General features: G+C 39.1%; 1 protein-coding gene across 3 annotated transcripts in view; it reads left to right on the forward strand.

The window, feature by feature from the left end:
* Positions 1–465: 465 nt before the first annotated feature.
* The window catches only part of TRIM54 (tripartite motif containing 54), a 39,089-nt gene continuing 24,036 nt past the window's right edge, over positions 466–15,518 (forward strand). For all 3 annotated transcript variants that reach the window (XM_036750846.1, XM_036750847.1, XM_036750848.1), the window contains exon 1: positions 466–1,035. In XM_036750846.1, the coding sequence (XP_036606741.1) occupies positions 868–1,035 (168 nt within the window). In that variant the 5' untranslated portion in view covers positions 466–867. The remainder of the gene's footprint in view (positions 1,036–15,518) is intronic.

Genomic DNA, 15,518 nt, shown 5'->3' on the forward strand with positions numbered 1-15,518 from the left:
AGGGCAAGGACCATCTTTTGCCATGAATCGGATATGATGTGGATAGAGAAAGGAGGTCCAGGGTTATTGTGGCAGATCCAAGATATACCTAAATTCCCATTGTCCTTGTCAGGACTTTCCAGCTCTTGGGCCCTCCCAGCTGCTGAGCCATGGCTAGATACTTTTGCTGGGATTATTTGTAGGGTCATAGTCTCTGTGTCTAGGATAAGGCTCAGGCTGGAGCATGACTGAGCAAGAACCAATGGGAGCCCTTTTAGAATTGGAGTGTGAGAGATTGAAGTATTCCTATCTCTTTCTGGCTCAGGTTTGCCCCCTCCAGCCCCTCCTCCAGCCACTAGTCTATGTGACTCAGGGTCACTTGTTTGGTGACAGCTGTGGCTCGCCTTACACAAGCTAAATCGGGAACTGGAATGTGAGAGACTGCGTCACTGAAATGCCCCTAGTCTCCCCCATCCCCAAGTTAAAATTAGTCTGCTGCCTTAGGATTAAGGAACAAACAGTAGTGCCTAAGTTATGAGCAATGGTCAGCCATTTGGGGAGCAGGAGATAACACTATCCCAGGAGTGAGGGGAGAGCCATTTGAGGTGTGAGGGCAAGACAAAGCTTTCTTCATCTGCCTGGGCACTCAGAAAAGTAAAGAGTAAGAAACAGCTAACCAGAGAGAAAAAATCAATTGGCTACCTAGGAGTCACAAGGTAGAGTGATTAAGGGACAGGACAGGGAGACAAAAACAACTTTAAGAAAAATCTAGACAGGCTGTAGCAAAAGAAAGGGGAGACCAACAGCTGAAGGTATACTCACACAGCTGAGAGAATAAGCCAGGGTTGGAAAAAAGGCCAAGGAAGGGTGGGCCCGACCACCGAGGGGATGAACTTCGCAGTGGGTTTCAAGCCGCTGCTGGGGGATGCACACAGCATGGATAACCTGGAGAAGCAACTCATCTGCCCGATCTGCCTGGAGATGTTCTCCAAGCCAGTGGTGATCCTGCCCTGCCAACACAACCTATGCCGCAAGTGTGCCAATGACGTCTTCCAGGTGGGCTCAGAGTCTGGGGGTGGTGGAGGGAAAAGAGGAGAGGACCCATTATTGATTATGCTATCAAAGTTGGGGTTGGAAAATTGGATGCACAAGTGCCACTTACTGTGGTACGCTGCTTTATATGGGCAGAAGCTTTAGGAAAGAGGCAAGATGCATAAGGGTGACCATAGTGCATAAACTAGGCAATAGGTACTGCTTGTGACTGAACATAACAGAAAAGGACCTAAAGGGTCTAAGCAGACCACAAGCCATAAGAATGTTGACAATGTGGGGTTTACTTGTTTTGTAATGGTGCCTAGTAGAGTGCCATGCAAAATAGTCAGAATACCAGATAAGACAAATACCAGATTTGTGGGTTGGATGTTAGTATGGTTAAGTGGATTTAAAATTGATTGAATGACCAGTCTCCAAAAGTAGTCCTTTAATGAACACATGTAGTCAAACAAAACAAACTTCCATATTGGCCCTGTCCAAGGAAAAAGTCTAAATCTGCACTCTGAATAAGTAACATGTTTCATTTAAGAGTCTTCTGGAATCACGATTAGTCATTGTATTTATCAGGGTTCCTAAGTCTTTCAAAGTTGTTTGTCTTTACAATCTTTTTGTTATTGAACCAATTATTCTTCCAGTTCTGCTCACTTCACTCTGCATCTACATACAGTTTATACAATTTTCCCAGGTTTCTCTGAAACCATCCTCTTCATCTTTTCTTATACCATAAATTCCATCACATTCATACATCATAACTTGTTTAGTCATTTCTCAGTTGGTGGACACTCCATCACTTTCCAATTCTTTGCCACTGCAAAAACATCTGCTATCAGTATTTCTGTACATCCTTAGCTAATGTTTGTTTTACTTAACACTACTCTCTCCATTAATTTATCCTCCCTTTTATTCCCCCCTCCCTCATTCTCTCCTTTCCTTCTTGTTTCCCTGTTGAATGAAATGCAACTGTGTGTCTGCATTTTTCCCTCCTTTGATCAGTTCAGAAAAGAGTGAGGGTCAAGTGTCACTTGCTGCTTCTGCCCCTTCCTCTTTATTTGTATAGATGTCTACTTGTGCACCCTGATGATATGAGATTTTCCCCATCTTTTCTCTCCTTTCCCTTCCTTTTACTGACATCCCCCTTTTTGTTCTTCTTTTAAGATAATCAAGCCATAACAGAACCACTCCCAGACACTCTATTTAATTAGATGCCCTCTCAGACCACTGATAATGATAGGGTACTGAGGATATAGATGTATCATTTTCTCACATTATAATGTAAATAGGTTATCCCTGTCCCTTATGATTGCTTGCTCATGTTTACCTTTTTGTACTTCTCTTAATTCATGTATTTGTACTTCAAGTTTCTATACAGCTCCTGTCTTTTCATCAGGGATGCTTGGAAGTCTTCTCTCATTCAATGTCCCTTTCCTCCTCCGCAGGATTATACTAAGTTACATTGAGTAAGTTGTTCTTGGTTAGTCCACTTGGCAAGCAGATTATATCCTTTTTTCTGGAATACTTTATTTCCAAGCTCTCTACTCCTTTATAATGGTGACTGCTAAATCTTTTGTGATCCTAACTATGGCTCCTTGGTATCCAGATTGTTTCTTTCTGGTTGGTTGAAGTCCTTTTTTTGACTTGAAAGCTCTGGATTTTGGCTATAATGTCCCGGGGGGTTTTCATTTAGGGCTCTTTGTATTCTTTTTATGTCCATTTTGCCCTCTGCTTCTAAAAGATCAGGGCAGTTTTCTTTTATCATTTCTTGAAATATGATGTCTTGGATTTTTTGTTTGGTCGTGACTGTTAGGTATAATTCATAAATTCTCTCTCCTTGATAAGTTTTCCAGGTGAGTTGTTTTTGCTATGAGATATCTTATATTTCCTTCTCTTTTCTTAGTTTTCTGACTTTGTTTTTAATATTTCTCATTATCTTATAGGATCATTCTCTTTTATTTGATCCAGTCTAATTTTCAAGAATTTTGCTGCTTGAGCAAGGTTTTGTAACTCTTGCTCTAAGCTATTAATTCCTTTTCCAATTCTTTGTTCCATAGATCTCTCTTCCAACTTTTTTCTTTAATATTGTCATTTCATTTTAAAAAACATTTTAAACTTAAAAAACTCTTGCTTTATCTCTTCCAGAAGCTCTAGTTGAATTTGTGCCCAAGTTGTGGTTTATATCAAGACTTTGCTTATAGATGTGTTGAAGTCATTCTCCTCCTCTGAGCTTGTGTTTTGAGTGTCCTTATCACCATAATAGCTATTTATAATGAGATTCCTTTGTTGTCTGCTCATTCTTCCAGCCTACTTCCTGACTTTAGACTTTATGTTAGGGTTAGATTCTGCACTCTTCTGGAGGAAATGCTTGAGCAGACCTTCAATCCTCTAGATTCTTGCTATTACTTTCTTGGAGGTATTGAGTTTTATGTTATTTCAGGATCTCAAGGTCAGTACAAGCTAAGGATCTGCAAGCTTTTGGCGGTCCCAAAATCATCTGATCTAGGGCAAATCTGTTCTCTGTTTTCCTAGTCTGAGCTCTGCAAGTTCTTGATCTGGGTGGGCTTGCCCCAGTTTTAATTTCAGTATACTGCTATTGGATTCAACTACTATTAGCCAACTGCAAAATCCTTCTGGTACAGAGAGATAGAACTGCAAGCTCCTTTGGTGATTTCTCTGCAGGCTTCAGATGGGACTGGAGACTGGAACAGAGACCCTTCTCTTCTCCTGGGATCAGAGCCACACAGCTGCTACTTGCTCAGTACATAGTCTCAAGTCCACAACTACTCCTCACCCTGGAATACCACTCCTCGTGTAGGTCCCCTCCACAGTCAACCTTAGATTTATGACCTGGAACTAGGTAGTGAGCAAAAAAGTTGCCATTTGACCGCTATTCTTGTACCCTGCACAATTTGGGGTCCATATACTGGATTTGGGATTTCTTCTTGCTCTGGTGCACAGTCCCTTTTTGCACTGGACTGCTTTATCCAGGATAGATGCCCCGCCCCATGACCAGTATCTCTAGACCTTTTTATCTGACTCCCTATATTGACCTGGGCTGAAAAAACTTGTTTGTTTGATTTTTATTTAAAGATCAGGATTCAGTCTGGTTGGTTTTTAGATCTATTTGCAGGTGTGGTGAGAGAAGGAGATTGTCTACACTTCTTCCTGATATTCTGCCAGCTTAGCTCCACCATAAGTCACTTACATTCCTTTTTTAAGTTCAATTTTATTTTATTTTCAGTTCTGAATTCTCTCCTTCTGCCCCTCCCTCAGCCATTGATAAGGCAAGAAAAACAAAACCCATTATAAATATGCATAATCATGCAAAACAATTCCCTGCCTTAGCCATGTGAATGCAAAAAGGAAGGAAGAAAAAGAAACTAAGAAAATAAAATAAAATAAAATATGCTTCAGTTTGCATCCTGAGTCCATCAGCTTTCCATCTGGAGGTCAGTAGCATGTTTCATCATGGATTCTTCAGAATTGTGGTTGGTTATTGTGTTGGTCAGAGCATCTTTACAATATTATTGTTATTATATAATTTGTTCTTCTGATTCTGCTCACTTCACTGCATCGATTCACACAAGTCTTGCCAGGTTTTTCTGAAACCATTCCCTTTATCATTTCTTACAGCACAATAATATTCCATCACATTCATATGCTATAATTTGTTCAGCCATTCCCCAATTGTTGGGCATCCCTTGAATTTCCAATTCTTTGCTACCACAAAAAGTATGGGTCTTTTTCCTCTTTCTTTGATCTCTTTGGAGTATAGACCTAGTACTGGCATCACTGAGTCAAAAGGTATGCATACTTTTATAGCTTTTTGGGCATGGTTCCAAATTACTTTCCACCAACAGTGCAGTAGCAGACCTGTTTTGTCACAGCTGTCCAGCATTTCTCATTTTCCATTTTTTGTCAACCTAGCCAATCTGACAGGGGTGAGATGGTATCTAAGAGTCGTTTTAAATTTCATTCTTCTAATTATTAGGGATTTAGAGTTTTTTAAATATAGCTATTGATAGCTTGGATTTCTTCCTCTGAAAACTTCCTGAGGAACTTAAATTCTAACAGGGGAAGACAACACATAAAAGGGAGTTAAAAAGGGTTGGGGGAAGGTGGTACTTGCTTGAGGGCAAGATGACAGAAGTCCAGAGAGTCAGAAGTACAGCTGGGAGGGAACTGAAGCATGGCCAACCTGGACCCATCTGTAAAATGGAGGCCCTCTACTCCAGATGAAACTTACCAATGGGAGAAGGGGGCTGGCACGGTGAAGGGAAGTCAATTGAGTCATGGTATAGAAGTCCAGAAAGGCAGAATTATAATCTGGAGCGGAATAATAGGTGAAAGTTGCAGAGAGGTAGATTTAGGCTAGATACAAAGAGTAACTTTCAACAATCAGAGCTGTCTAAAACCAGAAGGGCTGCCTTAGGAGGGACTGGGTGTCCCCTTAGTAGAGGTCTTCAAGCCAAGGCAGAATTACCACTTGAGGGTGTTCAGTATTCTTGACCAAGGGTGAGTTGGACCACATGGCCCGGGAGGTCCTTTCCAACCTTGAGATTCTTTCAGCGAGCCTTTCTCAGAAAGTTGCAGTCCTAAGGGATCAAATTAACCAGAGGGAACAGGAAATAGCCTTCTGTCTAAGTCAAAACAGAACAGGACCTGAAATCCAACAGCTTTTATCCAGCGCTCCCCAAGCTTGCTCTCCCTCCATCCCTCCTTCGCTTTCCCCACACTTCCACCCACTTAACTGCCAAGAATTTTGAGCTTAGAGAGGAAAGCTGTTAGTGCATGTGTATATTTGACTCCAACAACTGTCTATGTTTCTGTATTTGTAAATCGTCTCTTTTAGATCCTAGGCTGCTAAGGAACAGAATTTCAGTCTTTTTATGCACATGATCTTGTTCACAGGAGCCACTTAGTTATTTAGCCTCTGAAAGCTGCTATAATTCAACAGACCAGTAATCTGTGTAAGAACAGAACCTAAGAGGCTGTGTTTCTAGGAAGGGCATATCCTATTTGGGGGAGAGGACAATGCACCTGCCTCTTTGGCAAGGGGTATGCAGAGATGGAAATACATGGCGGGGGGTGGGGGTGGGAAAGAAGAGAATCATGATTCTATTTTTGTTACAAAAAGGGAAGTTTGGGGAGAGGAACATTGACTTCCCTACTTAGGTTCTCCAGCCTAGTTGGGGGGGGGGGAGGAGATTTTCTTTTTAATTATGTGACTAATGGTGTGATCAAATATTGAGATTATTTATTGTATGATTAAGTCTAGAACTGTTTTATTAATTGTATTTTTAATTAGGAAAAAACATTTCCCCCCTATCTACCTCCCCTCCAAAAAACCAAATGAACTGGGTTTTGATGAATTGCAAGTTCAATATAAGTCAATAGCAGCACCAGGTGTGTCCCACCATATTTGCATAACTCCCCAGTTATATCTAGCTCCTCAATCTATCATTGTTCAAAGAGAGGGGTTCTCCAAGGTCCTCATCAGGCTTCCTCAAAAATTAATTTCTATGTGTTCTATTGGAGCAGTTGGTAAAGACCAATACTGCATGAATTTGGGGTTTTCTTGGGAAAGATGCTGGAATGCTTTGCCATTTTCTTCTCCAGCTCATTTTACAGATGAGGAAACTGAGGCAAACAGGGTTAAGTGACTTGCCCAGGGTCACATAAGTAGTATGTGTCTGAAGCCATATTTGAACTTAGACAGACGGGTATTCCTGACTCTGGGACCAGTGCTCTATCCACTGCACCACCTCGCTGCCTCATTGCATGAATATCAATCTTTATTTTCTGAGCTGTCAGGTTTTGAGAGGCAAACTTTGATTTCCCCACCACCTATCATTCTATAAACTCATTAAGGGCAGGAAAGATGATACTTTTGTATTTGTGTCCCTATTGCCTAGTACAGTGCCTGGCATATAGTAGGTGTTTAATAAATAGTAATTCTATGTTCCATTTTGGTAAAGCTTACTTAGGATCTTTAGAAAGAACAGAAAATATTTTGGATAAGAAATGGTTCATTCCAAATCATGGATGAGCTTCCCTCCCCCGCCCCTCAACTCTGCAAATGGGAACAGATGTATTTACAAGTGAATTCTCCCAAACATTAAAAGAATAATTAATTCCAAAACTGTAAAAGCAGTTTTTAAAAATAGGAAGGCATCCTACCAAATTCCTTCCATGATACCAATATGATCCTGATACCTAAATCAGGGAGAATCAAAACAGAGAAAGAAAACTATAGAACAATATCTCTAATGAAATTGATGCAAAAAATTAGATAAAATTTGCATGAAGACTACAACAACATCACAAAGATTTTAAACTATGACCAGGTTGGATTAAGACCCAAAGTACAAGGTTAGTTTGATATTAGCAAAACAAAAAACATCATTAATCCTTTAAAAATGGTTTAGTAGAGCAATTGTGTTTATTCTGTGTGGAGTACTATAATAATGATTGTAACATCCCTCTCCCAAACTCAGTCCCAAAAGTTCATTTTTGCTTTGACTAGTTTCCTCTATCCTATAGTTTACTCTGTGACAATCTATGGCATAGATTTCCACAAATGTGGGTAAGCAGGATCCCCAAATCCTGTACAGGTACTCAAGGTAAAAAATGCTTATCAGGTAGAGGACAGCCTTTATTTCACCTCATAGAAAATGCTAAAGATGCAAGGGACTCATAGGAACTCATAAAAATATATAAAGCTATAAAGCACATAAAATATTTATAGCCACCTACCTATAAGCTTCCCTTTGAAGGAAACTAAACTTGAAGTTGTTAGTAGAGCAACACACACATTCCAGTGAAATCTTTTCTCTTACAAGGCCCTGTAATACTCCCAATACTCTATATAGTGTCACTCTATAGTTGACTTCCCCAAAAATAAGGCATTCACACTTTGAGGCTGCTGAGCATTCAAACCCCTCCTTATCAGACCTGTGCTTTCAAAAAAAATTCATATTATTAGCAGTGAGGAGCAAAGTACAGGTCTTCTGCTACTCATATTATAGCTTTAAATGCCTTAATTCTTCTCCAGCTGTAGAAGCCAACACAGGTAAGCCTGTTCTATCTCCAGGAGGCCAACTAATCGGGAGCTTCTTCCTCCAGGAGGTCAGATGTTCCACATGCTCAAGCTTGGGTTATTCTCTGGACAATTTCCAAGACTGGTACAGTCCAAGAAACTTTCCTCTTGTCCTAGAAAACTAGTTTCTGGGGTCATGCTTCCTAGGAAATTTCCCATCTAGAAATAAAAAGGTTCAGAAAAGAAGTGGTTCAGGAATGACAGTATTGCTTAATTCTTTTCTCAGGCTGTGTGAATGAGAACAAATAGTTTCTTTGTGATCACTAAGATACTTCACCATAATTGCAGGCGCTTAATCTTAACATAGTTAATTATTAAGATGTATTTGAGAGAAATCATCATCATAAATGGAAAACATTTTTAAGCCCCATCTATGGTAGTAAGGTGCTTGCCACAGGTAGAGCTGAAATATTTGCCCTCAAGAACCTAACAGTCTAAGATAGACAGTACTGGAATGGACAGATATAAAGAACTCAGAGAGTCAACTTTAAAAGTTAATTCAATACAAAAGCAATAAATAATGTTAACATTATAGAGAAATAAAGGAAGTAATCTTAACATCATAGAGAAAATAAAGGCCTTATGGCAGATGGGGTGGGGGCGTTAAATGAGGGTGAAGAACAGGAGTTACATTTTTAAGCAGGGCAGCATTGGAGATAATTGGTTCCTTATTTCAATTACCCTGTGAATATTTCATAGAGGATGTGTAGGAAGACAAGGCAGGAATATAGAATGGAAGAAGAAACAGTGCCTGAAAGAAGGCACAAAAGTGGCAGTGGGTTGATTAGATACAGGGCCAGTTTTAAAAACTGGTAGAGTAGGCAGTTATACAAAAGGCTTGATGAAAAAAATCTACAAAGATCCTTTTTGTCTAAAATTGCTTCCCCTACCAGTTTCAAAATATTTCTCTTGTTAGCTTGTCATGATGGGGCCTCAAATTCTCTTTTAAATAAGTAGTTTATTCTATTGTGCTATAAGAAATGATGAGCAAGATGATTTCAGGAAAAAAAAACTTGGAAAGATTTATATGAACTGATGCATAGTGAAGTGAGCAGAACCAGGAGAACGTTATACACAGGAACTACAATATTGTACAATGAGCAACTATGAATGACTTAGCTATTCTCAGAAATACCGTGATGCGAGACAATCCCAAAGGACTTATGAAGAAAAATGCTATCGACCTCCAGAGAAAGATATATGGAGTCTGAATACAGATCGAAGCATACTATTTTTCCCTTCCTTCCTTCCTTCCTTTCTTCCTTCCTTCCCTCCCTCCCTCCCTCCTTTTTCCTTCCTTCCTTCCTTCCTTTCTTTTTCTTTCTTCCTTCCTTCCTTCCTTCTGTCCTTTCTTTCTTCCTTTCTTTCTTTCTTTCTTCCTTTCTTCCTTCCTTCCTTTCTTTCTTTCTTCCTTTCTTTCTTCCTTCCTTCCTTTCTTTCTTTCTTTCTTTCTTTCTTTCTTTCTTTCTTTCTTCCTTCCTTTCTTTCTTTCCTTCTTTCTTCCTTCCTTCTTTCCTTTCTTTTCTTCTTCCTTCCTTCCTTTCTTTTTCTTTCTTTCTTTCCTTCTTTATTCCTTTCTTTCTTTCTTTCTCTTTCTTTCTTTCTTTCTTTCTTTCTTTCTTCCTTCCTCTCTTTCTTTCTTCCTTCCTTTCTCTAGAATTTTCTTCCATAAACGACTAATATGGAAAAATGTTTTACATGATTGCACAAGTATAACCTATATCAGATTGCTTACCATCTCAGGGAAAGGGTAGGGGAGAAAAGGAGGGAGGGAATTTGGAGCTCAAATTTTTTTTAAAATGAATGTTAAACATTGTTTTTGAATGTTAAAAATTGTTTTTGAATGTAATTAGGGGAAAATAAAATATTATTTTTAAAAATAGTTACTGATTTTCTTTAGTTTTAATATCATCTAAGTTTTCCCCAGTATCTTTCCCCCTCCCCCTCAGACAACCATCCTGTATAACAAAGAATTTTTTAAAAAGAGGAAGAAGAAAGGGCAGCTAGGTGGTGCAGTGAGTAGAGCATGGGCCCTGGAATCAGGGGGACCTGAGTTCAAATCCAGCCTCAGACACTTGACACACACTTACTAGCTGTGTGACCTTAGGCAAGTCACTTAACCCCAGTTGCCCTGCCTTCCTCCCCCCACCAAAAAAAAGAGGAAGAAGAGAAAAAAACTCAGCAAAACCCATCAATACATAAAAAACCTCTACAATGATAGATAATGTTCTACATTCATGAACCCCACCTCCAACCTCAACAAGTGAGTATTGGGAGATGTTTTCTCATATCTCTGCTTGTTCTTTGTAATTTTGCAACATACACTTCATTTTTTAAAATGAATGTTTATTTGCATTTTTTGTTTTCATATCACCTAAATTTCCTGCTATATCTTTTTCCAACCCTGTCCCCCTCCCAGAGAGCCTTCCCACATAACAAAGCATATGTTTAAAAGGAAGACAGTAAAAGAGAAAAAAACAATCAGCAAAATCTATCAAGATTTTGACAAAATTTGAAAATGTATGCTATATTCCACACCAAAGGACCTTTATAGAAGTGGGTGGTAGTAGTGATGTATCTTCTTATATCTTTTTGTTCCTTGTGATTTTGTAATGTTCACTTTTGATTGTTCTGTAGTTTTTCTTACCATCTACATTGTTGTAGTCATTCTGTATATTGTTTTCTTGGCTCTGCTCACTTATTGTACATCAGTTCATCAATATATACAATATTGTATATACTGTTTTCTTGGCTCTGTGCTCTTCACTCTGCATCCGTTCATGTAAATCTTTCCATCCTTCTCTGTAGTCATATTCGTAATTTCTTAGAGCATAATTCCATTATATTCTCATGCTACAATTTGTTTAGCTGTTCTCCAATCAGTAGGCATCTACCTTGTTTCCAGTTTTTTGCTATCACAAAAAGTGCTTCTATAAATATTTTGTAGTATATAGGGACTTTCTATCAGTGACCTCCTTGGGGGTATATAGTGGAGTCTCTGGGTCAAAGATATCAACATTTTAGTCACTTTATTTGCATAATACCAAATTGCTTTCCAGAATGGTTGTTCTAATCCACAACTCCACCAACAATGTGCCTGTCTTTCCACAACCCCTCCTATGTGTGGCCTAAAAATCTTACCACTAGAATCATTTTTTAGGCTAAGACATTAAAGTCCCCTACCAAAGTATGAGGATGTTGCCTGTGATAGCTATCACATTAATGCATTATGGAATCACAGACTTTCAGAGTTGGAAAGGGCCTAAGCAGTGATATCCTCCAACATATACCTGAGAAAGAATACCGAATACGACATATCTGACAAGTGGTCATTCAGACTTTGTCTGAAGACTTTCCGTGGTGAGTAAAGCCATTACTTCCCCCCCTTCCCAAAACAGCTCAATCCATTTTTTGAATAGCTATAATTTTTTAGGAAGTTTGTCATTATACCAGGCTGAAATTTTTCTCTTTGTAATTTCCACCCACTGTTTCCTCTGGAGCCAAACAGAACAAGTCTATACCCCTCTTGGATATGACAATTTTTCAGAGTTGTTTTTTTTAAGACAGTTATCTTATCCTCCTTGAGCCTTATCTTCCCCACTTCCTTCAACTGATCCTTATATAGTATGGATTTGAGGGGGTTTTTAAAATAAATTTTTTCAATAAAAAAACCTTCCTTTCTTCCTACCCCTCCCCAATTGAGAAAGAAAGGGGAGTGGGAATCCTGTTGCAAGCATGTCTAGTCAAACAAAAACAAATTCCCATATTGGCTATGAAAAAAATGTCTTATTCTGTACTCTGAGTTCTTCACCACTCTATCAGGAGATGGGTCACATTCTACATCCTAAGTCTTTTGGAATTATGATTGGTCATTACTCTTATCAGAGTTGCCAAGTCTTTCAAAGTTTTCTGTCTTTACAATATTGTTATCATCGTATAGCTCGTTCTGCTCACTTCACTTTGTATCATTTCATACAAATCTTCCCAAGTTTATCTGAGACCATCTGCATCATTTCTCACAGCACAATAGTATTCCATCACATTTATGTACCATAACTTATTTAGCCATTGATCAATTGATGGGCACACATTTAGTTTCCAATACTTTGACACTGCAAAAAGAACTACCATAAATATCTTTATATTCTTAGAGTTCATTTTACTTGGGACTACTCCCTCCATTACTCTGTCCTCCTACTTATTTCCCTCCCCCATTTTCCTCTTTCTTCCCTGTTTATTTGTTGAGTGAAATGTATTTCTGTATCCAACTCTGTGTGTATACGTTCTCTTCTTCTTTGACAAGTTCAGAAGAGAGTGAGGTTAAAGAGTGATCCATTCTCCCTTCCCATGTCCTCCTTGTTTATATACACTTCTACCTGTGTAAACTGATTATGTGAGATTATTTACATAATTATTACAAGGCAGAACTACTCCTAGGCCCTCTGTCTAATTAAACACCCTTTCTTACCTGTGATGATGATTCTGAGAGGACATTTGTATAATCTCCTCATATTATAATGTAAACAGTTTATCCTTATTTAAAGTCCCTTGTGGCTGATTGCTCATGTTTACCTTTTTATATTTCTCTTGACTCGTGTATTTGCACTTCAAATTTCCATATAGTTTTTATCTTTTCCTCAGGAATGCTTGGAAATTTTCTGTCTCATTAAAGGTCTATTTTTCCCCCTATAGGATTATGCTTAGTAAGTTTTTGTCAATCATAAGCCTATATCCTTTGTCTTTTATAATATCTTATTCTAAACTCTCTGCTCCTTTATAATGGTAGCTACTAAATCTTTTGTGATAATGACTATGGTTCTTTGGCAGTTGAATTATTTCTTTCTGGCTGCTGTTAGTATTTTTTTTTTCTTTGACTCAGAAGCTCTGGATCTAGAAACCATTATGTTCCTGGGAGTTCTGATTTTGGGGTTTCTTTCAGGAGACAACCTAAACATCCATTTTGACCCCAGGTTCTAAGAGGTCTAGAATGTTTTTTTTATGCTTTCTTGAAATACGACATCAAGAGTCTCTTTTAGGTGGTTGAAATGTTCTTAAGCTATCTCTCCTCGATCTGTTTTCCAGGAGAGCTGTTTTTGCTATGAGACACCTTACATTTCCTTCTCATTTTTTCAATCTCTTGACTTTGTTTTAATATTGTCATTTCACAGAGCTATTCTCTTCTATTTAATTGATTCTAATTTTTTCAATAATTTTGCTGCTTGGGGGTGGAGCCAAGATGGCGGCTGGAAAGCAGGGACTAGCGTGAGCTCCCTGCTGAGTCCCTCCAAAAACCTATAAAAAATGGCTCTGAACCAATTCTAGAACAGCAGAACCCACAAAACAGCAGAGGGAAGCAGGGCTCCAGCCCAGGACAGCCTGGATGGTCTCTGGGTGAGGTCTATCCCACACAGAGCTGGGAGCTGGGAGCGGAGCAGAGCAGAGCCCAGCAAGAGCAGCACGGACCAACCAGACCAGGAGCCGGGCGGAATGTGCCCTACCACACTGAATCAGTGAGCTGCGGCAGTTACCAGACTTCTCAACCCACAAACACCAAAGACAGCGGAGAAGGTTAGTGGGAAAAGCTGCAGGAGTGGAAGGAGTTCACAGTTAGGCTACCAGCCCCTGGGGCAGCGGAGGTGGGGCAGCTACAGCTGCAGTTGCTTCCGGCTCCAGGTCCACCTGGTGGGAGGAATTAAGTGGCAGATCAGAACAGGAGTGCACAGCCTGCTGAAGATCTAAGCCCAGTCCAGGTTGAGGGTTCTCGGGGAAGGAGCAGTGCTGCTGTGGCAGAGCTGGCACATCCCCCCAAACGTGGAACATAGAACTCTTTAGTCTACAAGCAGTCATGCCCCACTGAAAAACTCAAGGGTCAAGTTAGTTGGTTGGGAATATGGCCAGGCAGCGAAAACGCATCCAGATTCAGTCTCAGACTTTGGATTCTTTCTTTGGTGACAAAGAAGACCAAAACATACAGACAGAAGAAGTTAACAAAGTCAAAGAGCCTACAACAGAAACCTCCAAGAAAAACATGAACTGGTCCCAGTCCATGGAAGAGCTCAAAAAGGATTTGGAAAAGCAAGTTAGAGAAGTAGAAGAAAAATTGGGAAGAGAAATGAGAAGGATGAGAGAAAACCATGAAAAACAAGTCAATGACTTGCTAAAAGAGACCCAAAAAATACTGAAAAATACACTGAAGAAAACAACACCTTAAAAAATAGACTAACTCAAATGGCAAAAGAGCTCCAAGAAGCCAATGAGGAGAAGAATGCCTTGAAAGGCAGAATTAGCCAAATGGAAAAGGAGGTCCAAAAGACCACTGAAGAAAATACTACTTTAAAAATTAGATTGGAGCAAGTGGAAGCTAGTGACTTTCTGAGAAATCAAGATATTATAAAACAGAACCAAAGGAATGAAAAAATGGAAGACAATGTGAAATATCTCATTGGAAAAACCACTGACCTGGAAAGTAGATCCAGGAGAGATAATTTTAAAATTATTGGACTACCTGAAAGCCATGATCAAAAAAAGAGCCTAGATATCATCTTTCAAGAAATTATCAAGGAGAACTGCCCTGATATTCTAGAGTCAGAGGGCAAAATAGAAATTGAAAGAATTCATCAATCACCTCCTCAAATAGATCCCAAAAAGAAATCTCCTAGGAATATTGTCACCAAATTCCAGAGCTCCCAGATCAAGGAGAAAATACAGCAAGCAGCCAGAAAGAAACAATTTGAGTATTGTGGAAACACAATCAGAATAACCCAAGATCTGGCAGCTTCTACATTAAGAGATCGAAGGGCTTGGAATACGATATTCCAGAGGTCAATGGAGCTAGGATTAAAACCTAGAATCACCTACCCAGCAAAACTGAGTATCATGCTCCAAGGCAAAATATGGATTTTCAATAAAATAGAGGACTTTCAAGCTTTCTCAGTGAAAAGACCAGAACTGAATAGAAAATTTGACTTTGAAACACAAGAATCAAGAGAAGCATGAAAAGGTAATCAAGAAAAAGAACAAGAAAAAGAAATTGCAAGGGACTTACTAAAGTTGAACTGTTTTGTTTACATTCCTACATGGAAAGATGATGTGTATGATTCATGAGACCTCAGTATTAGGGTAGCTGAAGGGAATATGCATATATATATTATATATATATATATGTTTATGTATATATATATAAGTGAATGTGTATGTATGTGTATATGTATGTGTGTGTGTGTGTGTGTGTGTATATATATATATATATATATACAGAGAGAGAGAGAGAGAGAGAGAGAGAGAGAGCAGGCACAGGGTGAGTTGAAGATGAAGGGAAGATATCTAAAAGAAATAAAAGAAATAAAATCAAATTAAGGGATGAGAGAGGCACATACTGAGAGAGGGAGATAGG

This window comes from Trichosurus vulpecula, chromosome 3, assembly GCF_011100635.1.
Source record: "Trichosurus vulpecula isolate mTriVul1 chromosome 3, mTriVul1.pri, whole genome shotgun sequence".
NCBI lineage: Eukaryota > Metazoa > Chordata > Mammalia > Diprotodontia > Phalangeridae > Trichosurus > Trichosurus vulpecula.